This window comes from Carettochelys insculpta, chromosome 2 (genome assembly GCF_033958435.1).
Source record: "Carettochelys insculpta isolate YL-2023 chromosome 2, ASM3395843v1, whole genome shotgun sequence".
Taxonomy (NCBI): domain Eukaryota; kingdom Metazoa; phylum Chordata; order Testudines; family Carettochelyidae; genus Carettochelys; species Carettochelys insculpta.
Window position 1 is genome coordinate 160,781,580 of NC_134138.1, and position 22,711 is coordinate 160,804,290.

Here is a 22,711-nt window from a genome sequence, read left to right on the forward strand (position 1 = left end):
TTTGAAGTCCTACCATTATGGACTCTACAAACCGCACATCAGTACACCTACTCAGACAGAGTCTCAGCAGCAGCAGCAATAAGTTTTTCTGTTCTTTCCAGGAAAGCTGATACTTCAGTAGGTTCATCTTCAGGCAGAGTTACAAGAGGTGTATCTGACATATCCTGCAGAATTCTTTCAATTCTGCACTCCAGAGTGTCAGAAGCTTCTTTGACTATACACCCCACTTCTTCTAGGGAATTATAAACTTTCTCAAGGACTAGGCAAACAGAAAATAAAATGAGCACGTACAAAATGGAGCACATTAAATCAATTTAAAGCTATTATACTGGAATACAAAAGAGTTATCTTTCTAAATCTCAATAGTAGCTAATGATTACATACTGAATTATAGGCCTGGAACCAAAGACCTAATAGGTCTATGTGTATCTGAATCATTAAATAAAACTGTTCTACAGCACTGGTCAGTTTCCCAGCTCCTGCAAGTGGTGGGGTGGCAGGCCAGGGGGTAAGGGAGCCAGGAGGCAGGCAGACAGATATGGTGGGGGAGCTGCTTCCTGGCTTCCCCCAGCTGGGGGAGCCAGGGGCTGGTGCAGGCAGGCGCAGCACTGCACTGCCTGGCTGACTCCCAGCCACCGTGGCTCCTTGGGGCTGGAGCTGGGGCAGAGCACTGCATTCCGACCAGCTCCCAGCCCCTGTGGCTGTCATGGATTCCCCCCCAGCCAGGCATCTCCCCGGGTGTGGAACTGGTGGTGGAGCTGAGCTCTGGCCAGTCCCCAGCCCCTGTTACTGCTGGGAACCACAGGAGCGCATATTCACATATATATGCTAATCATGCATATCTAGGGTTTCCCTTTAACATTCACTTACTGATTTTGACTCGCGTTAATCCAAGTAACATGTAAGTCAAAATCACATAAATTGGGGTTTTACTGTACTAAATCATGCCAGTGAATGGTCTCAGACACCAAGGAGAAGAGTTTGCCTTCAACTTTTCCATCTTTTTCAGATATATATCTTCTCAATCCTTTAATCCAAAAACAATTGATTTGCAATCAAGTGCTGTACACATTTTTGTTTTTAATAAATCTTTTGTATTTTTTCATAATGAAGAAGAGGAAAAAAACCCTTTAGTTGCAATCTCAACACTACGTCCCTTCATAAACGTAATAGCTGGGTCTTCATGTGCTCCCTCCTTTCGGAGGGGGCATGTTAATGAGGCACTTCAGAAGATGCTAATGAGGTGCTGACATGAATATGCAGGGCCTCATTAGTATAAAGGCAGCTGTGTGCGATTCAAAAGTGCCGCTTAAGGAACGCATGTAGCTGGGGGCCTTTTGAAAGGACCCCCCTGACTTTGAAAGCCCCTTCTTCCTAAAACCAAATAGAAAGAAGGGGCTTTCAAAATCAGTGGGTCCTTTTGAAAGGCCCTGTCTACATGGTCAGCATGCATTCCGAAAAAGGCACTTTCAAAATACACGTGGCTGCCATTATGATAATGAGGCGCTGCATATTCATGTCAGCGCCTCATTAGCATTTTCCGTACTGTCTCATTAACAAGCTCCCTCCCAAAGAAGGGGGCAGATGTAGTCCCAGCTAATGAGATCATAAGTAAAAAGTTATAGTTTACCCACACGGTAATACTGGAATTATTAAAATCATTTCCTGTTCTGAGTAAAAAAGGAATTGCTGGAATATCTGATGTACCAAAAATGTAGTAATCTTGGGCAAAGATTTTAATGGAAAATACTGAACAAGGGAACTACCCTATTTAGCATGAAAATCTCTTGTTAACAGAGAGTTATTGCATACACAAACAAAAGTGAGGTATATTGACTGTCAGAACTAGTTAACTTACTAATTTTGGAATCCAGAACCAAGGAAAGGGTTAACTTTCACTCCTCAGAATGGAGTTGTGAGTCACTCCATTAACTACACAGCATACTTGTAAATCAAGCAAACCTAACCCACCTCACCCGCTTATTTCTTGGGAGGAGCTGCTGGCTGGGGAGCAATGCCCTGGCCCCTGGAAGGAGCTGCCACTGGAGCAGTGCCACCCTCCCAGCTACAGGCAGCCCTAGGATGCCCCATTTCACCTCCTAGCCTCCTCTCCTGAGCTCTGCACCACCACTCTCTGCCCTGAGTCCCCCTACCCCTGCCTTGAGCCCTCCAACACCTCTCAATCCTCTGCCCCCCTCATCCCTGAACCCTCACCCCACCCTTCGTTTTTCTTCATTTTTGAAAAATGCTATAACTGAAATAAAGCAAGTACATTTTTAATTTATTTTCAAAAAATTACTTCAGGTAAAAGACCTGCCAGGTACATTTGCTGGTACTGGGATATTCTGGATTTGTCTAAGGAATCCCACTCCTATTTGTACTAGGGTGTCATTAATTAAATTAAACATGATTCCTTCAAGATGGGTGTGTGATGGAGGTGCAGAATGGTCTTGGAGCTCATGCACTGGACTGATGCTCTGGAGAGATGGGTCAAAGTCCCACCTCTCTCACTGATTTCAGGAATGGGCCTAACCCTTGCATCTCAGCCTGTCCTCTGTAACATACAGAACTTGATACTTCCCTCCCACACAGGAATGTTAGGTGGACACGTTTATTCATATCTGTAGGGTCCTCAAACACAAGTGACAAATCCCTTATAAGTACTTGTAGCCAGACAAAATCTCCCCACTACAGACCAGCTTTTGCCTCCCCCCTAAGGTGCCTCAGAGCACACAGGGCACTGAACAGCAGTTAAACAGCACAGTCTTTGATGCCTTCCTAAAGGGGCCCAGACGTGCTGGCTCATCGTGACCCTGAGGAACTGAAACCCCAGATAGAGGGCTAGCAGGCTAACCGTTAACGAAGGGCCTCAGGAAATTACCCCAGTTGGCATTGATGGATTTGATGCGCCCACACAGCCATCCCAGAAGAGAAATCTCCGCCCTTGTAAAAGAATGTCCTGTACTCCCAAATTCTTTATCTCCTGTCTTACAAGTGCAAATTAAGTAAGAATTGCCCTTGTAAAAACTGGGGTCACAAAAGACAGACCAGTACAATCTGGCACCATAGATAAGAAAGAGAATACGTGACCCAGGGGGTATAAAGATGGGCCCAGCAGCACTCTGACTCTGAGTGCATTCCCACCAACTACCTGCTGGTCGGGTCAGGTGATTGCCTCCCGAGGTCTGCAACTGGGGACGCCCAACCTCGTATTCGTCTTTCCATGGAATTGAGTGACCGATCCTGGCTTGGCTATGCTGGTATCGAGAGACGCAAGGAGGGTAAGATATACCCATATTAAGGAGGGTAAGATGTACCCATATTAAGGTCTCCTTTTGGTGCGCACAGTTAAAGAATTAGAGCTCTATAGATAGATGCTGTTGCATTAAGACGTCGTGGTATTGAATTGTAATGTAACCTGTTAACACCTGTACTCTGCTAGCATATAAGAAGTAGACAATAGCCTTTTGTAACCGCATGCTTATAAATGTAGCTTAATAAACTTGTAACTAGTTAAGATCTAAGCCTGACTTCTGTTACTCTCTGTCACTGCAACACAGCCGGCACAATAAAAAGAACTTTAACTGTTTGGTTACCACAGCCTGGCCATAGGTGAGAGTGCTAGGAGCTCCCTGCTCTAGCAGTAAAAGACTCGGGTGTTTAGGACCCTGGGGCATCCGTCAGTCTGGCCCAGACTGCCCACTGCGAAGAAGCCCTGCGCTCTAGCAGTTAAAGACTCGGATGGTAACAAGGGCATAGTTGGTACCTCACCGCACATTACCTGGCCACCGGCTAACAGTACTTAGAGACATAGGCATTTGTAGGTAGCAATGTCTATTTATCAGACATTTATCAGAGAGGTTGCCAAGTTAGTCTGTGTCTTCAAAAACAACAAGAAGTCCTGTGGCACCTTATAGACTAACAGGTAATTTGGAGCATAAGTTTTTGTGGGCAAAGACCCCTTCATCAGATGCCTGAGTGGGGGAGTTTCAGAGGAGGCTTTAAAGAAGGGGGTCTCAGTCAAGGGGAGGACCAGAGCTGACAAGGTCTATTCAGTCAGGGTGGATGTGGCCCATTATCAGCAGTTAATGTGGAGTTGTGAACATCAAGAGGAGAAATCAAGTCAGTTCAGTCAGGGGGGATGTGGCCCATTATCTGTAGCTAATGTCTATTTAGTACTTCAGTCTATGCAGATTTTCTTTTAATGGTTTATAGGTAACAATATGTTAATAGCATTAATGTCAATAAATTAAAATACTTATTAAAACTTCTTGCTCACTACATTTGTATAAGACTAGAATTTTATTCTGAAAAACAAGATTCACATGGTACAAGCAATAATTTTTAGAAGCTTATTTTGAACAATAACCGTTTTTTCTATTAATATAATTATTATGGGCTAGATTGTGACTCGCCTTTGCACTGATGCATGGATATGTTTGAGCAAGAAGTTTTCTTCCTTCTTTCTTCCCCCCTTAGCTCTCTAAAAATGGTCAGAAACAGTTGCAGCTCATCTGCTTAAGACAGAACATGGACAGCCCCCAGCAGGTAACCTGAGGCCTGCACACATCACCTTAGAGAAAGTTGAGAAAACATGGGGAAATGGCTCCATCCCTTACACGCACGGACCCTGCTTTCCTAGGAGCTCAGGAAGGGACAGAAGTTCTATGAGGAACAGCCACTCACCAAGTCACCCCTGAGCCATGAGCATCACTCCTACCCATGTGTGTGCTTACCTCGTACAACTCATATAAACATAAGTGTAATGTTATCATATTTACAATCAAGCAAATGTAAAATATTTTAGTTTGTGTACACACACACACCATCCATCACTCATAACACACAAAAGTGTACCGGAAAAAACTTCAGCATGTCCTGCAGAGAACCATGTTCTACCAACAGTGGGAGGGACTGGAAGACTAGTAGGTCTTTCCACCTGCAAATATTATACGACTCTACAATTTACATAGAAATAACTAAATTCCATACATTTATCAATGTTTGAAGAAGTCCACGATAATTGCGTCAGGCCTGGAGTGAGGGCTTCCTCAACTTGTTCCACAAATGGTTTCATCAGTGGTCCCAGAATGGCAGGAATTCCATTTACAAACTTTTTGTAATCTATCAAAAGATCCTGAAGTCTGCAAGACACAGTCATGTTTGTTTAAGGCTGGCAATCATTTTATTTAAAATCAATTTATTTAAAATGTATGGAGGTGGCATAAAGTGGCAATCAATTTATTTAAAATGTCTGGAGGTCTGTGGACATATGCAATATTAATTAATAAAAATCCTTCCATTTCGGACCAACGTCCAAAATTAGAAACTCTCCGTAACTTGCTCAAACTAAGACTCTCAGTAAGAACAACAAAACAAAAATCCTTTCAGATATTTACATATCATCGAGGAGAAGGAAAATGACACTTAATTAAAATAAAAGTCTATGTAATTTACTTTTATGACTAGTGTGACAGATTGAGTGGGGAGGGTATGTTTGAGTCAAACTGTGAACTCCATCTTGTTTTGTGAATGCCATTTTGATTGTAACTTTCACCTGGGGTGTGACCTTCATACACATTGACTCCGTGGGTGCTCCAGAAATAACTAGTGAGTGCTTAGTACCCCCCGGTAATCAGCTTTCCCCTTTGACCCACAGTGCCTCCTGCCCACCAGCAGTCTCACTTATAACTCCTCCTCCTTCCCAGTGCCTCCTTCCTTCTGCGATCAGCTGTTCCATGGCACGCAGGAGATACTGGGGCAGGAAGAGGGAGAAGCAGGGATGGGGCACACCTGTGGGGAGGAGGCAAAACTGTGCAGCAGGAGAAGGGCCAAGAGTGAAGGTGGGGGGGTGGGGGAAGCTTAAGAGAAGGTATGGGATGGAGTGGGTGCAGTGCCTGGGATCTGAGGACTTTGGGGGCCTGGAGGAAGCCAGTGCCCACGGTGATCCTCATATTGAATTGCAAGCTCCTTTCTGAATCAAGACTCCATTTAGGAGTGAGGACTTGGGCACTGGATGCATATCTAACTAGTCTGAGAAACCAGTGCAAAGCAGTCTAGGGCCATCCACATGGAATGATTCTTCCCTAGAGGAACTAGGTGTTGTCTATCCCTAGCACCTTTGACTTTCTACACAGAATTCAGAGGTGGTGGCTGGAGCTGGGGCTGGAGCTGGGAACTTCCCCAGTGACAGCACAAGGGTAAGCCAGAGAGACATCATTTTACAAGGCGGCTGCTTCTCAGAGCAAGAGGCTGGAATTCCATTACATGCAAAACAAACAAAGGACAGGCTTAGACGGGCAGCCAAAAGATGCTGACGACTTGCAGGAGGGGTGAGATCAAACGTGGGGAGCTGCATTCAGGATTTTGTTGTTTTTCAAAGATCTGTAACTAGGAAATGCGACTAGTCATTGTGCACATACAATGTGCTTAAAAACACAGGGGATCCAGCCATTGGGTCCACGCCTAACAGCATCAGCCCTAAGAGGTAGACGGGGCCAGACTGTGACAACAAGATATAACATGACCTATGGGCAAGACACATAATAATAATGATGAATAATATGCATAGGTGGCCAGTTAAGTGGCTACAAAATAACTCTACTTCTTATCCATCATTGATAAGCAGATACGGGGACAAGATAACTAGGTGCTGTCACAGAATGGGGAATCCAAATCTCCTTCAAACAAAGGTACAGATGCATCTGCTCCAGCCCAAAAGAAGAAGGGGGTAAGAACAGATGCAGTCCTGCTCCAATAAAAGAGTTTCAACAGCCTCTTGAAGGGGTCAAACAAAAAAAAGCATCTGCGATGCTTGGTTGGAGTGGAGGGTGCAAGAAGATAGATGGTAGAGCTGAGCAGATTACCACGGTCCCAGAGACAGCAGAGGAGCAGAGGAGTCCAGCATCAGGGCACAATGCCTCACAAAGGTGGGAACAGAATTCCCCAGGGCTGCTTTACACATGACCAGGAGGGGCATCTCCTGAAGTGAAGCCATAATTGTGGCCTGAGCTGTGGTGGAATGAGCTCTTATCCCACAGGGGTTAGGGCAGAGGAAGTGTCACTAGCGGAGCAAGTAGAATGCAGCCACAGATTGATCTGGAGATCCTCTGAGTAGAGAAGCTGTGCTTCATAATTGTTTATGGTCTGGCAACAAATAGTCTCCGGAATGTCCTGACTGGCTTTGTTCTTTGTAGGTAAATATTACCATAAAAGGCCAAGGCCAAACATCAGGGGAGTGGAGTCTTCATTCCTCTGCAGAAGCATGCAATTTTGGGAAGAATGCAGGTAAGTGAATCAATAGGTTAAGATGAAATTCTGAGACAACTGTAATAGAGAGTTTGGGGCATAAATGCACAGAACCTTATCCTTATTCAAATCAGTACAAGACAGATCTGCCATCATCACTTCAGACTCGCCAGTCCTTCTAGCTGAGGTGACAGCTATAAGGAAAGCTACCTTCGTGGAAGGGAGAGACATGAAGCAAGAAGCTATAAAGTAATAGGTTGGGAGGACAGGAGGGGACTTTGAGTACTAAGAAATGAAGGTTTAGGTCCCACTAGGGAGCAGGCTTCTCAACAGATACCCAGTGGATATGCAATGCCAAATAGCCCTGAGAAGGTGGATAGTATGCATTGACTGCTGTCAATTGGACCTGTACGGAGCTGAAGGAATTCCTAAAAATGTCATGCCAGATGGAAGGAGGGTTTGGGAGTAGATTCTCCCATAGCAGAGTTGGACTTCTGCATTACATCCTTGGTATGGCTGGAGAGTGATTGGCGGATCGAATGACATCTAGCTGCAATGTCAGCCTCTCCAGGCCTTATAGGCAGCATTGGTGGTCATCACTAACCAAGAAGGACTGTGAGCAGGAAGAGCAGAGTTTGAAACCCAGAGTCCTGGACTGTTAAAATTATTTATAGAACTAGGTCTAATTCCTATTGTGTAGGATGAAGCCCAGACTACAGACATGGGACATTCTGACCCAGACCATGCAGCAGTAAGAAGGAACTGGAGAGAAAGCTCATCTACTCCATCTTTTATTCCCTTGGATGGACACATAAAGTGAACCAGGTGGTATGTGCTGAGCCTTGCACACCTGGTTCAGCTTCTCCAGCTCTGGGTGCCTGGTGCACTTGCATAACCCATAGCAAAACTCAACAGGAGTCATCACTCAAAAGAAAAAAAATCCCAATTTCCCCTTTCCAGGTGCCAAATTCCCCAGCTTTTCCATCAACAACTTTTATAAGGTAGTTATCCATTGTCACCAGGAAAATCTTCTACATGCTGAAAGCTGAATATCTGGGACAGCGCAAAATAAACCGATTTTTCACCAAAATAAAGAAATAACACAAAGACCAGTATCTTAACAGTACTATACTGCACCTGGATGGTACCAGGAACAATTAGAAGGGAGAGAAATGGAAGAGTGGTTGCTACATAATTCTAGCATCGATGCAGTATATTGTTGGTATAATGTGCCATGAAAGATATAAAGATTTGAATATGTATGAATGTCCCTGCCTGTGGAATGGTTGCAGGGACTTAAAGGGATGTTAAAGGAAAGAAATAAGAAAAAAATTAGATAATGGCATAGAGAGAATGTTTATAAAGTTTGTGGATGATACCAAGCTGGAAGAGGTTGCAAGTACTTTAGAGAATATGATTATGATTCAAAATAATCTGGACAAACTGGAGAAATGGTCTCAAGTAAATAGGACAAAAATTCAATAAGGACAAATGCAAAGTACTCCACTTAGTCAGAAATAGTCAGTTTCACACCTGCAAAATGGGAAATGACTATCTAGGAGTAAACAGTGGGAAACTGTTGCAAAAAAAAAAAGCTATCATCATTCTGGGGTATATTAACAGGAGTGTTGTAAGCACGACACAAGACATCATTCTTCCACTCCACTCTGCACTTATTAGGCCTCAACTAGAGTATTGTGTCTAGATCTGGGCACTCCATTCCACAGATGTGGACAAATTGGAAAAGGTCCAGAGAAGAGCAACAATAAATGGTTAAAGGTCCAGAAAATATGATCTACGAGGGAAGATTAAAAGAATTGGGAGCGTTTAGTCTGGAAAAGAGAAGACTGAGAGGGGACATTGTAACAATTTTCAAGTACCTAAAAGGTTGTTACAAGGAGGAGGGAGAAATATTACTTTCCTTAACCCCTGATAATAGGACAAGAAAGCAATGGGCTCAAATTGCAGTAAGTGAGGTTTAGGTTGGACATTACGAAAAACTTCTTAACTGTCAAGGCTGTTGAGCACTAGAATAAATTGCCTAGGGAGGCTGTAGAATCTTCATTATTGGTATTGTAAACAGGAGGTTAGACAAACTCCTGTCAGGGATGGTCTAGATGGTGCTTAATCCTGCTATGAGTGCAGAGACATGAGAATCTCTCAACATCCCTTCCAGTTCTCATATTCTATGATTCTAAGAGTATTCACGCTTTCTAATGATCAGGTGTTTATAGAGATGAAAACCATGGACCACTAAATTGTGGACAACTCTGTTCAAGAAGGGTGGGGCAAATGTATTTAGACTCTATTAGACTCTACTAACATCTGTCACAAAGAAAAGTTTTTATTACGACCAAAAGAACAGGCAGAAATGAGACCAAAAAGAAAATCTGCAGATAAAGGTGAAATTAAGCATTCACTAACTTCATTTGCTGGTTTTTAATCTGTTCTTCTTCTGCACACATGGCAAGGGCAACATCTGGAACTTCAAAATTCATTTTTTTCAGGTATTTTGTTTCACATAGTACTTCAAGGACCATTGGATCCAAATTCACAAATAATTCCTGACATGAGAACAGGAGGGGAGGAAAAAACAACAGTGAACAAAAGGTGGCCATTTGGTAGTGACATAGGCAGTGTGATTTTTCTGAAAAAATGTATGAAGTGCAGTACAGAGGGTGGACTAACAATTTGAAAATGGGAGCCTACCTTTAGACTCCTGAAGTCATAGGCTGCGTCTAACCTACATTTCCCTTTTAGAGGAGGAACACAAATGAGGGAGATGGAGAATGCAAATGAAGCACTGATTTACCACTCTTCTGCTTCATTTGCATAGTCTCTCACAATCACATTTCTGGAAGAAACTTTTCCATAAGCAAAACAACCGCATAGATGGGGTTCCTTCAAAAAATATATAGTTTTTGAAAGAACCCTTCTTCTTCTTTTGTTTCAGAAAGAAGGATTCTTTCAAAAATGGTGTTTTTTTCCAAAGGAGCCCTGTCTACACAGGTGTTTTTGCTTTCAGAAAAGTCTCTTCTGGAAAAGCAATCATGCAAGATTATGCTAATGAAGTGCAAGATTTACAAATCAGTGCTTCATTTGCGTTTTTGATCTCCCTTATTTGCATTCCTCCTCTGAAACGGAAATGTAGTGTAGATGTAGCCATACTCAGGCACCTGTATATTTAACTGGATTTTCCAAGTGCTGAATAACCAGCAGTTCTCACTGACTTCATTATCTGAATCTTCCACTGCAGCCTATCATTTGAATAAAAATATTGGCTAGAACAGTCAGCTGTCTCTATATACCGTAGTTAAAAACATCCAAACTCACGAAGCTGCAATATTATTCCTTCCAATATGAAAATAAAAAATGCACACGACTGTTCTAATTACACAAGAACAACTGCTTCTCACCAGAAGCTAACATAGCATAACATATATTTTAGCAGTAAACCATCTTTTGAGTTATCTGGGTAAAAAATGGGAAAAACTCAAAATAATTAATGTTATGTCAATAACTCAAGAATAACCACAAAAAGGCCTTTTCTTGCAAGTTGCGGGGAAGGGTGTTATATCTGGGCATTATAAAACTTGGATGTGGTTTTGCCCTTTTTCTTTTTTCAAAAACTAGAGCTGGAAAATCAGGCACTCAAAAGTTACACATAATGTTGCCCATTCTACCTCTTCCTATGTCACAGAATTCCTGCAGGATATGGGCAAGCCCCATAAAATTTTGTCAGTGGCTACTAATTCTGTGTTCTGGGGTTCCTGTAGTGAGGAGTGGCTCCCACCACACTTGAGAGCAAGGGACCACTATCCCCCTCCACCCAGCAGGTGGAACCAAACCCATCCCATCCATATAATCTGAAGTACTGGGGTGAAGTACTGGGGTGAGGAGGGAAGTATAATCGTGCTGGGCCAGAAGGCCTGTTCATTGGTTGTTGGTTGCCCCAGCCAGGAAGCTGTGAGCTCTAGACTGCTGAGCGCTGTCTGCCTCATCCAGGAGGCTCTGCTAAAGGCTGCTTGTCATTCTGCTTCACCCTGGGGCCAGTGCTCCAGACCATCTGCGAACTACAGACTGTTAGTTGCTCAACCCCAGCTACTGGGGCCCGAGCCCAAATACTGTTGCCTAACACAGTGTGGCAGAATGGCCTCCTTCCTCACAGAGAGTGAGGAGCTGCCCAAACAGGGTCAAAGAGAATCTAATATGCAAAAGAGCTAAGAACTCAAAAAATGCAAATGATGTCAGTAAGAGTTGCTTGGCACAGGTAGATGAGGCAGTGTGGCCTGGAGAAATGGGGGTAGGTATGGGAATCAAGGCAATTTTGAGCTTTAATGCTGAATACAGTAGACCCCCGACTTACACAACTTCGACTTGCGCGATTCATAGAATAATATGAGTTGAAATCAACCAATGCTGCTGTGCCAGTCAGTGTGATGGGTCCCACAAGTGGTGGGGAGCTGGGAACCAGGCAGCAGCTGGGCCCTTTTGCTCCTGGCTCTCCACAGCTGCTCCTGGCTCTTGACTCCTGGCTCCTGCCTCCCCTGTGCTTGTGGGAGCCAGGAAACTGACTGGCACTGCTGCACCTGGCTCCTGGCTGTGCCTGGTTCCTGGCTGTTGTGAGCTGTGGGAGCCCAGAGCCTGCTGGTTAGTTTCCCAGCTCCCGCAAGCGGAGGGGAGCCAGGGAACTGACTGGAGCTGCTGCACCTGGCTCCCAGCTGTGCCTGCTTCCTGCTCCCACGAGTGGCAGGGACCTCAGAGCCAGGCACAGCAGATCTGGTCAGTTTCCTGGCTCCCACAAGCAGAGGGGAGCTCAGAGCCAGGCAGCAGGGTGAACACCGCGACCAGGCAGGGAGCTGCCACCATCTTCACTACAGCTGCTGAGCCCTTTTGCTGCTCAGAGCCCAGTGGCAGGCCCCCACTCACATCCCCATCCCAACTTATGCAAAATTTGACATGCGTGATTGCTGAGGGACACAACCTATGTTTGAGTCAGGGGTCTTCTGTATGTTACTAAATCACTCTGTGGCTTTATGAAAATCATTCTAACATTACATCTCTGTTTCCACATCTGCAAAGATTAGGATAAAAAGAAAAATCCACTTGCTGCATTATTCTCTGAGTACCGTCCCTTACAACACACATAAGAATGTAAGAATCCCCATACTGGGTCAGACAATAGGGTTAGGGTTGGGATCTCCTCCAGTATCTTTTTTTGGACAGTGGCCAAGGCCAGGTGCTTCAGAAAAAATTGACAGGTAATCATCATGTGATCCCCCTGTCATCCATTCACAGCCTCTGGCAAACAATCTAAGGACACTCAGATCATGGTGTTGCTTCTGGTGCTAATAGCCATCAAAATGTTATAGTTGTCCTGCAGGGAAAAATAGCATGCATTCAAACAATTAAAGTCTGGTTTGCAATGTATACACATAAAGGGGCAGAACTGAGGTCACACAGAGCAACAGTAGAGCCCTTTATTTTGAAATCTGAATAGCTACATATATATTAGACCAAGAAAGTCAACCACAGATACGCAATTCTAGCTATGCCAATTGTGTAGCTAAAATTGATGTATCTGCACTCAGTTAAATTGTCTGTCTATACAGGGGAAGGTCAATGGGAGAGTTTCTCCCTTCAACCTCCCTTATTCCTCGCATCTCACGAGGAGTACAGTGGTCGACTGCAACCCCGAGAGCTCAGTTTCTTGTGTCCAGACTAGATGTGCTAAATCAAACCCCGGAAGATCGACCCTGAGCAGGTTGATTTTCCATGGTAGTGTATATAAGCTATGGCATTTTACATACACAGTTTTGTGCGTGTGATATGATCGAAGTAAAAGTAGCAAATTTAATCCTTTACTTTTCTGTTTTTTTAACTTCGTTACCTTGGTTTCTGGATGTCTGACAAGTAATGAAGCACGCAGCCCATTCTTAGCTTGCTCAGCAAACCTGCACCATGCTCGGTGATAAAGAACTTCAAATTCCAAAAGAACAGCAGCCATCTTGTTGTAGCTCCAAATTACCTTCTTCATCTCTGGAGTCTACAAACCACAAGACATTTGTTTTTATAATGTTGTGTTCGTACAAAGGATTCCATTGTGCATACCAGGCCTTTCCTCACAATTGTCAATGAAAACAAATTGCTGCAAAGTTTGTAGGCCAAGCCATTCTGAAGATCAGATGATTCAAACAACTTAGATATTTAAAATGCAATGAGGAAACTTTTGAAATACCTTTTTAAACTCCTTTTCTCATTTTTATCAACTTTACCTACAAAAATTCTATGTTGTAGTGAGATTTGGCATGTGGAATTTCACAAAGATTTATTTCTCTTGGAGAAGCTGAAACAATGGTCTGCAGCTCAGGTCAATTTGGGGCAGGTACAGGTGAGGACAAAAAGAGCAACCTGAGTCAACTACCAGGACCAGGCAGCAGAATGTGACTGGGAAGCAGGCGTGATGACCCACAGGCGGAACTGGCATTGCCACCAGCGGGCAGAAGCTACAATTGTTAAGCATGGCAGAAGCTCTGATGATCTGAGGACTAAGGCTGTGTCGACACTACAGGATAAAATCAATTTTAAAGGAGCTAGCTCAACATATTTGTTTTCCTCCCAGAAGACAGAAGGGATTTCGTATGAACCAAGTGCAAGCTGGTTGACATCTTGGAAGAAAATGTCAGAGGACGTGAGGAACAAATATCAACTTTTCGGTCCACCAGAGAAGGTGAAGACTTTCCCAATAGAAGGCATCATTTAGTACTGCAGGCACAGCAGGCTAAGCAACTGGTGAGGGCAGTAGAAACCGAGGAAGAAAACTGGAAGCACGTAACCTCCAGGAGATGAAAGCCAGTTCAGTTATCTCCAATTCCTGTAGAGATAAGCAACCACTCTCAAGCTCTCTGCATGGGTGATATTGTGGAGAATGTTGTGGCAGAGACCTCTCAGAGAAGGGACGAAAAGAAGACCCCAGTGGCTGGAAGGCAGGGGATGAGTAGCCCTAGGGATGGGAGTTCTATAACCACCACCCCCAGGAGAAGAAGAAGGGTGGTGGTGGTTGGGGACTCCCTCCTAAGAGGGACTGAGTCATCCATCGGCAGTCCAGACCTGGAATCTTGGGAAGCTTGCTGCTAACCAGGAGCTAGAATATAGGATGTGACAGAAGGAATTCCAGAAATCATCAAACCTATCGATTATTACCCCTTCCTACTTCTTCATGTAGGAACCAACAACACAGCAAAGAATGACCTTGAACAGATCACTTCAGATTTTGTAACTCTGGGAAGGAAGATCAAAGACTGTGGAGCGCAAGTGGTATTCTCATCCATCCTCCCTGGTCCAGGTAGAGATCATTGAATCAGGGAAGTAAATGTGTGGTTGCACAGGTTGTGTCGGAGAGAGGGATTTGGTTTCTTCAACCATGGGATTCTGTTTCAAGAACAAGGGTAGCTAGGAAGTAACAGGATCCACCTAATGAAGAGAGGAAAGAGTATCTTTGCAGGCAGCCTTGCAAACCTAGTGAGGAGGGCTTTAAACTAGGTTCATAGGGGGATGGTGACGCAAGCCCTGAGTTAAGTGGGGAAGAACAAAGTACAACAAAGGAGGACCACTCATTCAAAAGGAGAAAGTAGGCCAATAAGTTTATTATCTAAGGTGCTTGTACACAAATGCAAGAAGCCTGGGAAACAAACAGGAGGAATTAGAGGCCCTGGCACAGTCAAATAAGTGTGAGGTGACTGGAATAATGGACACTTGGTGGGATGACTCACATAACTGGAGCACTGTCATGGAAGGGTATAAACTGTTCAGAAAGGACAGGCAAGGGAGAAAAGGAGGAGGAGTTGTGATTTATGTGGGAGAGCAGTATGATTGCTCAGAGCTCCAGTTTATAGAGGGAGAAGAGTGCCTTTGGGTTAAGCTTAGAAGCAGAAGCAACAGAGGCAATGTACTGTTTGATGTCTGCTATAGGGCACCAGATCAGGAAGATAAGGTACACAAGAATTTCTTCAGACAACTAAGTGAAGCTTCCAAATCACAGTTGCTGGTTCTCATGGGAGACTTTAGTCACCCAGACATTTGTTGTGAGACCAATACAGCAGCACACAAAACCAGGAAGTTTTTGGAGAATACTGGGGATAACTTCCTGGTACAAGTGCTGAAGGAACTGACTAGGGGCCATGCTCAGCTTGATGTCCTGCTCACAAACAGAGAAGAAATAGTAGGAGAAATAGAAGTGTGTGGCAACCTGGGCTGCAGTGATCATGAGATGGTAGATTTCAGGATTCTGACAAAAGAAGTTCAGTGAGCAGTAATATACAGACCCCTGCTTTCAGAAGAGCGGGCTTCAACTCCCTCATAGAACTGATGGGCAGAATCCCCTGGAAAGCAAATATGAAGGAGAAAGGAGTTCAGGAGAACTGGCAGTATTTTAAAGAGGTCTTATTGACAGCACAGGAACAAACCATCCCTATGCACAATAAGAAAAGCAAATATGGTAGGTAACCAGCTTGGCTTACAAGGGAAATCCTTGGCAAGCTTAAACTCAAAAAGGATGCATATAAGAAGTGGAAACTTGGACAGATGACTAAGGAGGGGTATAAATATATGGCTGGAGAGTTCCGAGGGGCAATCAGGAAAGCGAAAGCAAAATTGGAACTGCAGCTACCAAGGAATGTGAAGGGCAACAAGAATGGCTTCTACAGGTATGTTAACAATAAGAGAGAGTGTGGGGCTGTCACTGGATGAGGGAGGTAACCTGGTGACATATGATGTGAGAAAGGCAGAACCACTCAATGTCTTTTTTGCCTCAGTCTTCACAGACAAGGTCAGCTACCCAACTACGGCACTAGGCAGTATAGTATGGGAAAGAGGTGGGCAGCCCTTGGTGGGGAAAGAACAGGTTAAGAGCTATTTAGAAAAGCAAGATGCACACAAATCCATGGATCCAGATTTAATGCATCCAAGGGTACTGAGGGAATTGGCAGACAGCATTGCAGATCCTTTGACTATTATATTTAAAATTTGTGGAGATCAGGAAAGGTCCTGGATGATTGGAAAAAGGCAAATGTAGTGCCCATCTTTAAAAAAAGGAAAGAAGGACAATCCAGGGAACTATAGACCGGTCAGTCTGACCTCAGCCCCCAGAAAACTCATGGAGGGGATCCTCAAGGAATCCATTTTGGAGCACTTGGAAGAGGAGAAAGTGATCAAGAGTAGTCAGAGTGGATTCACCAAGGGCAAGTCATGCCTGACCAATTTGATTAGCTTCTATGATGAGGTGGTTGGCTCTGTGGACCTGGGGAAGTCAATGGATGTGATATTCCTTGACTTTAGCAAAGCTTTTGATGAAGCCTCCCACAATATTCTTGCCCATAAGATAAGGAAGTATGGAGTGGATACATGGACTGTAAGATGGATAAAAAACTGGCTTGACAGACGGGCCCAACGGGTAGTAGTCAATGGCTCAATGTCTGGCTGGCAGTCGGTTTCAAGTGGAGTGCCCCAAGGATCATTTCTAGGGCCAGTACTATTCAAGATCTTTTTTAATTACATGGATGAGGGGATGGATTGCACCCTCAGCAAATTTGCAGATGACAGTAAGGTAGGGGGAGCCTGTGGGGAGGGGCAGTAAACCCTCACATTTAAGGGACTATCGGGAAGAATGGACAGCGACAGCCCTCCCCCACATTAGTCCACTAAATGGAGGGCTTACTGTACCAATGGGACCTGGGAAACTGACCAGAGCGGCTGCGTTGCCAGTCTCCTGGGTCCCCCAAACTGCAGGACCAGGAAACTGACAGCTCTGGTGCACCTGGCTCCTGGCTCGGAATGCGGGGCTCAGGGAACTGTAGGATAAGTTCCCACAATGCACTGCTGCACCAGTCAATGTTTGGTGATTTCAGTGTGGAAGCAATATGTCGAATTCATTGGGAGCCTGTAGGAAGTGAGGATACTCAAAATCGAAGTTAAAAAACACAGCATTATAAAATCAATTTTAATAAATTCTAATTTATCTTATGATGTAGACATAGCCTAAGTCTCTGAAGGTGCAGAGGAATGGATAGAAGGAAGGTAACAGTAAGCTATGTTACTGCCATATATTTTTCCCCAGTTGTGGCATCCCTCCCCCCACCACTATTTTCCAACCTTCCAAAGTGCAGTCTTCTTTTTAAAAAATTTCATTGGATGATCTATTTTTCTGAACAACTGCCGGGCCCACATAATCTTCCCAGCTACCTGAAATGCAACAAGATTTAAGTTAATGTTTTTGTAAACAGAAAAGGGTAAAGATCTTTTTCACTCCCCTTAGTTTCTGCTTACAGGTGGCACATTACGGGGCACAGGCGGATTTTCTTTTTGTTTCTGGTAGAGTTTTCGAACCAGATCTAAATCGTGGCTGTATCGCTGCAGGATGATTCTATATTTCTCCGTAAGATCAATATGGTCTTTACCAATGTGTTCAAACTTCATCAGAAGTCCCAACATCTGTTCAGTCTAAAAAGAGAGATTGGAAATTTGCAGTAAATGCTCAAGATCCGAACAAGGATAGTAAGTTGTCCTTGTATGTTTATAACTGGGTAACAGAGCTGTCTCATCCATAGAAGGGCCTGGGATGGTGGGGGTTGCCGGGTGTGGGGAAGCCTGGTGCCGGCAGCAGGAATCAGGCCCATCCCTACACTCCCCTGCTGAGAGAAGTGGTGTGATCCAGGCTCAGTCTACCCCATTCCTCCATTTCCCTGCTGGGTGGTTCCCTTTCACTATGGTGGTGGGAAGCGGATCATCCTGGCCTGAGTCTGTTCCACGCCCCCAAGCAATGCAGCTGGGAGCTATGCTCAGAGAAGCAGAGCAGGCTGGGGCCACGTTGTTCGGCTTCCACTGCTGTGGTGCACGTATACAGGCCTGACCCTGCTGCCAGCACTAGCCTCCCACATTCATCTCTCAGGTCACACATCGTGGGGGAGGTGGCTACGGAAAGGGGTGCAATGGGGACAGAGCAGGGATGGGAACAGGCTGGGCAGAACTCAAGGACGGCTGGAGTGCAGGTGGGATGGGAATTAGGCAGAGGCAGAGCATGGGGTGGGAAGAGGTGGGGCTGTCTTGGGCCCTGTACCCTGCCTAGTGACAATACTGCTGGCTGGGCTATAGTATTTTGAAAGCATAACAATCCTATCCCATACGTTAATTCATTAAATTCCCATTTAGTTCTAATTCCATGTTTAATATAGTCTGAATTGTCAAAAAAAAGCTACCTACATAGGACAATGGGGCACTATTTAATTTCTTTATGACTCTAAATGACCAGTGTCATTTAGCCACACACCGCGCTGGCATACAGAACATCGGGGTGGGGGGAATGCCGTGCCACTGCACAGGTGCAGAACTTAAGTCCCCCACAGATCACTTTGCTCCTCTGTAGAGGATGGCAGGCAAGCAAAGGGAAGCTGCAAGGTCAGTGATGCGCAACTTCCACGCAGTGTAGGCATGTTATTTCAGGAGCCCAGAGCAGGTGGCCGAAAGGTATTTCACTGTGAGGGGGTGGCAGGGCTGATGACACCCCCAGCTGGTAGTTCTGACCCTGGGCCAGGCTCAGCTGCTAGCACTGGCGCGGCTGGGGAATGATGGGCCTTTCTTTCCCTACAAAGAGTGGCTGGGGCCAGGGTGGGGTCAGACCTACCCTCAGCAATCTCCTGCAGGAAGCTCCATATCTGGTCCGCATGTCCTGTTCCAATCCCTTCTCAGCATGAGGGTGGGGCACTGTAGAGGGAGCTGTTCTCCCTTGTGCCCAGTCCTTATGCATCCATGGCCCCCCATACTCAAATCGCCCCCCACTGAGCTTCACTCCCTGCATCCACAGGCCACCACTGCACCTGGAACCTCTGCCAAGCTGCATCCCCCATATACATCCGGATCTCCACTGCACTGAGCTCCAATCAGCTGTGCCCAGACCCACCACCAGGCCCCACTCGCCCAGCACTCTGACCCTGCTGCTGAGCCTCTCACAGCCAGTCCACCCTGCTGCTGAGCCCTAGCCATGTTCACCAGGGTCCCCCAGCAGAATTCCATTTCCCATACACCCAGAACCCTGTAATGAGCCCCTGTGCGTCCAGATCACCCCCTGCACTTGGAGCCACTGACCTGCCCACACTAAGACACCTCCCCTGCTGCCTGTAGAACACTCTCTCTCAACACCTGGATCTCCCTCCATGCTTCGCTCCTGCTGGGCTGAACCTGCTTACCATACACCCAGACTGGGGGCTATAGCTGGATGTGTGTGCAAGACTCTGTCTCTCTCACTTGCTCTCCTGACATACCTGGCAAGGAGGGGCAGAGCCCCAGGGCTTTTCTGGGGCTGACCTGGTCATAGCAAGGTATCAGGATTGGGTACAGCCTCACAGTCCAATCTGTGTCCTGGGGCAGGGGAAGAGGAGGGGCTTCTGGGTGATCTCCCACCTCTGTGCAGCAGGGGTCAATACTCCCCCTCGCCCACCACCAATGTTGGAGCTTCCACGTTTACTTACTGACAAACAAAACAGTAAGAATTTTGCATGCATTTTAAAATATCATACATGAGATTTTTTTTTACACAGAATTCCCTCAGGAGAAAATAGAATAGTCTATCCAGCTTCATCAAGACTCTGATTCTGAGAACAGCACCCCACGGGCAAGATCCTGGAATCAACAGGTCTGCTCCTATAGCTTGTTTCAGGATTGGGACCCAAATCTAGACTCCATGCCATTTTGAAGAAATGGAAATAACTAAAGAAACCAAAATTGTGAGCTATCTGAAGCATCAGAAATACAATTGGGAAAACACTTTGAATGAGCTGCTGAGCAATACTTTTTTTTTAAAATTGAGTAGCACTCTCTTATGTCTTAAGTACTAGATAAAATCTTATTGTGAATTGAATTAAAACCCACATGTGAATCCACTTTTCACTTAAGGTAAGTAGTTCTAAGAGACCTTGTCTCCATATGACATGGCCTGCCCAGAAACTAGCACTGTGTCTGTGGAGAGTTCCATTAAGTAGCCTGATTTCATGGCTATGCTTTCATGGCAGAGCTATTTTGGGATAGCTAGTCCATGTCTTTCACATGTCCATTATTTTGAAATATTTTCCCAAAATAATGGACACACTATTTCTGCATCTCTGTAGTCCTCATTGCAGGAAGAGTAAGGGATGTTTCAAAATAGCACTTTATTTTGACTTCTGGCACTGTTTAGACAGCACCAAATGCCAAAATAGCCTATTTCAAACTTCACTCAAAATTAAATCAAGAAATACATTGTACATTTTAAGTCAAGAAATACACTCGAAACTGCAGAGCTTATGTTGAGTCATGCATAGCTTATACTGAGTCATGCAGATGTAGCCCATGTGAGTGTGTGAGAGACAGACAGACAGACACTGACAGAACAGACACAGATTGGAAGGCTAAAACCAAAAAAGGAAAAGCAGGCCAAGCAGAAGCCTGTGACCACAGCATGTGTCTTAGAAAAAAGCCAGAGAGAAAACTTTTGGCTTTGGTGTTGACATGGGGACATAAGCTGAGAAACCCCTTCTTTTGTTTCTGCTTCCTCCTCTATCTGGAGAAGCAGGGCCTTACACGTTTCTTCTAAAGAAACAAGATTGCATCAAATACCAGACTCTTTCATAAATTATTCCTCATCTGGAACATCCCAAGGGCTCTGAACTTTGACTGGCAACTTGTGTGAAAAAGGGCAACACTTGGAATACTTTAAACTTGATTCTAATTTTTTTTTTAATTTCCACTCCCCTTTTTCTCTCTTATAATTCTTGCAATGTAAGCACAAGCAGGACTGAAAAGAAAAAACCACCCAGTATGTCTGAAAGCAACACGGTGACAATCTAATACAATTTTTAAAAGGGGGTAAATATTCATCTTTCAGCATCTGTCCATTCACGTGTTTATATAACTATCTTCCTTGCCATTGTGAAAAGAACAGCAGCTTCATTTCATAGTCACCCTTTTCAGGCAACCTGAGGTAACCTCACTGTGACAGCATCTAATGCCTGATGATGCATTAACTGCAAAGTGTTTTCCTTGTCTTCACGTCCTCTTGCTGTAGCGTAGCATCATTGGTTTGTCATAATTTGACCCTAAATAATCAAGGTTGGCCATGCTACCCAATTTTCATATGATAAATATTTTGTTTTAGGAGTAATCCAACAGTGCTCACGTATCAATGGGCTGCATTTTAGAAATCCATGGACTCAGCAGGCCAACAGCTCCTGCAGGCCCCAGAGCAAGGTGTGTTTAGGGGTGGAGGGGCTGGTTCCATACCCCCCAAAGGGGGAGGGCCTCAGACAGAAGGGTCAGGGATGAGAGCAGACAGCCCTCAGCCCTGCTCAGAGAATGGCATGAGCCCTCTGCCCCAGCCCTCAGCGCTGCTCAGAGAATGGCATGAGCCCTCTGCCCCAGCCCTCAGCGCTGCTCAGAGAATGGCGTGGGCCCTCTGCCCCAGCCCTCAGCGCTGCTCAGAGAATGGCGTGAGCCCTCTGCCCCAGCCCTCAGCGCTGCTCAGAGAATGGCGTGAGCCCTCTGCCCCAGCCCTCAGCGCTGCGCAGAGAATGGCGTGGGCCCTCTGCCCCAGCCCTCAGCGCTGCTCAGAGAATGGCGTGAGCCCTCTGCCCCAGCCCTCAGCGCTGCGCAGAGAATGGCGTGGGCCCTCTGCCCCAGCCCTCAGCGCTGCGCAGAGAATGGCGTGAGCCCTCTGCCCCAGCCCTCAGCGCTGCGCAGAGAATGGCGTGGGCCCTCTGCCCCAGCCCTCAGCGCTGCTCAGAGAATGGCGTGAGCCCTCTGCCCCAGCCCTCAGCGCTGCTCAGAGAATGGCGTGAGCCCTCTGCCCCAGCCCTCAGCGCTGCTCAGAGAATGGCGTGAGCCCTCTGCCCCAGCCCTCAGCGCTGCGCAGAGAATGGCGTGGGCCCTCTGCCCCAGCCCTCAGCGCTGCTCAGAGAATGGCGTGAGCCCTCTGCCCCAGCCCTCAGCGCTGCTCAGAGAATGGCGTGGGCCCTCTGCCCCAGCCCTCAGAGCTGCGCAGAGCAACTGATATGGTGCTCCAGGTGCATTTTCATGGGGGCCAGGAGAATGGGGCCCCTTTGACTTGCTGGAAACTGGGGCACTTGTCCCTTATGCTCCCCTTTAGTAGGCCTGCATAGACTTTATTTTCAGCGTAGCTGTTGTAATATCAGTATCGATGATAGTTTTCTATTTCTGTGCTTGTGAAACTGGAGGAATAAGGTGTGTGAGGTAATGCCTTTTACTGGACCAATTTTTGTTGGGAACAGAAAACTGTTCCAGGCACACAGTGCTCTTCTTCAGGCCTGGGAAAGGTACTCTCCGTGTCAGAGGAAAATACAAGGCAGAACATATTATTTCACGGAAGTGGTTGGCACGTAACTGTTGGGAACAATTCAGGGTACAGTGACCATTAACACCA

The 22,711-nt window shown here is 45.6% G+C and overlaps 1 protein-coding gene across 1 annotated transcript in view; it reads right to left on the reverse strand.

The window, feature by feature from the left end:
• LOC142009614 (dynein axonemal heavy chain 5-like) overlaps nt 1-22,711 on the reverse strand; it is a 254,663-nt gene that overhangs the window by 191,762 nt on the left and 40,190 nt on the right. The window contains exons 16-21 of the mRNA XM_074987917.1: nt 17,572-17,745; nt 17,398-17,487; nt 13,139-13,294; nt 9,673-9,812; nt 4,993-5,144; nt 52-259 (exon numbers count right to left, since the gene is read on the reverse strand). Coding sequence (XP_074844018.1) covers nt 52-259; nt 4,993-5,144; nt 9,673-9,812; nt 13,139-13,294; nt 17,398-17,487; nt 17,572-17,745 — 920 coding nt within the window. The remainder of the gene's footprint in view (nt 1-51; nt 260-4,992; nt 5,145-9,672; nt 9,813-13,138; nt 13,295-17,397; nt 17,488-17,571; nt 17,746-22,711) is intronic.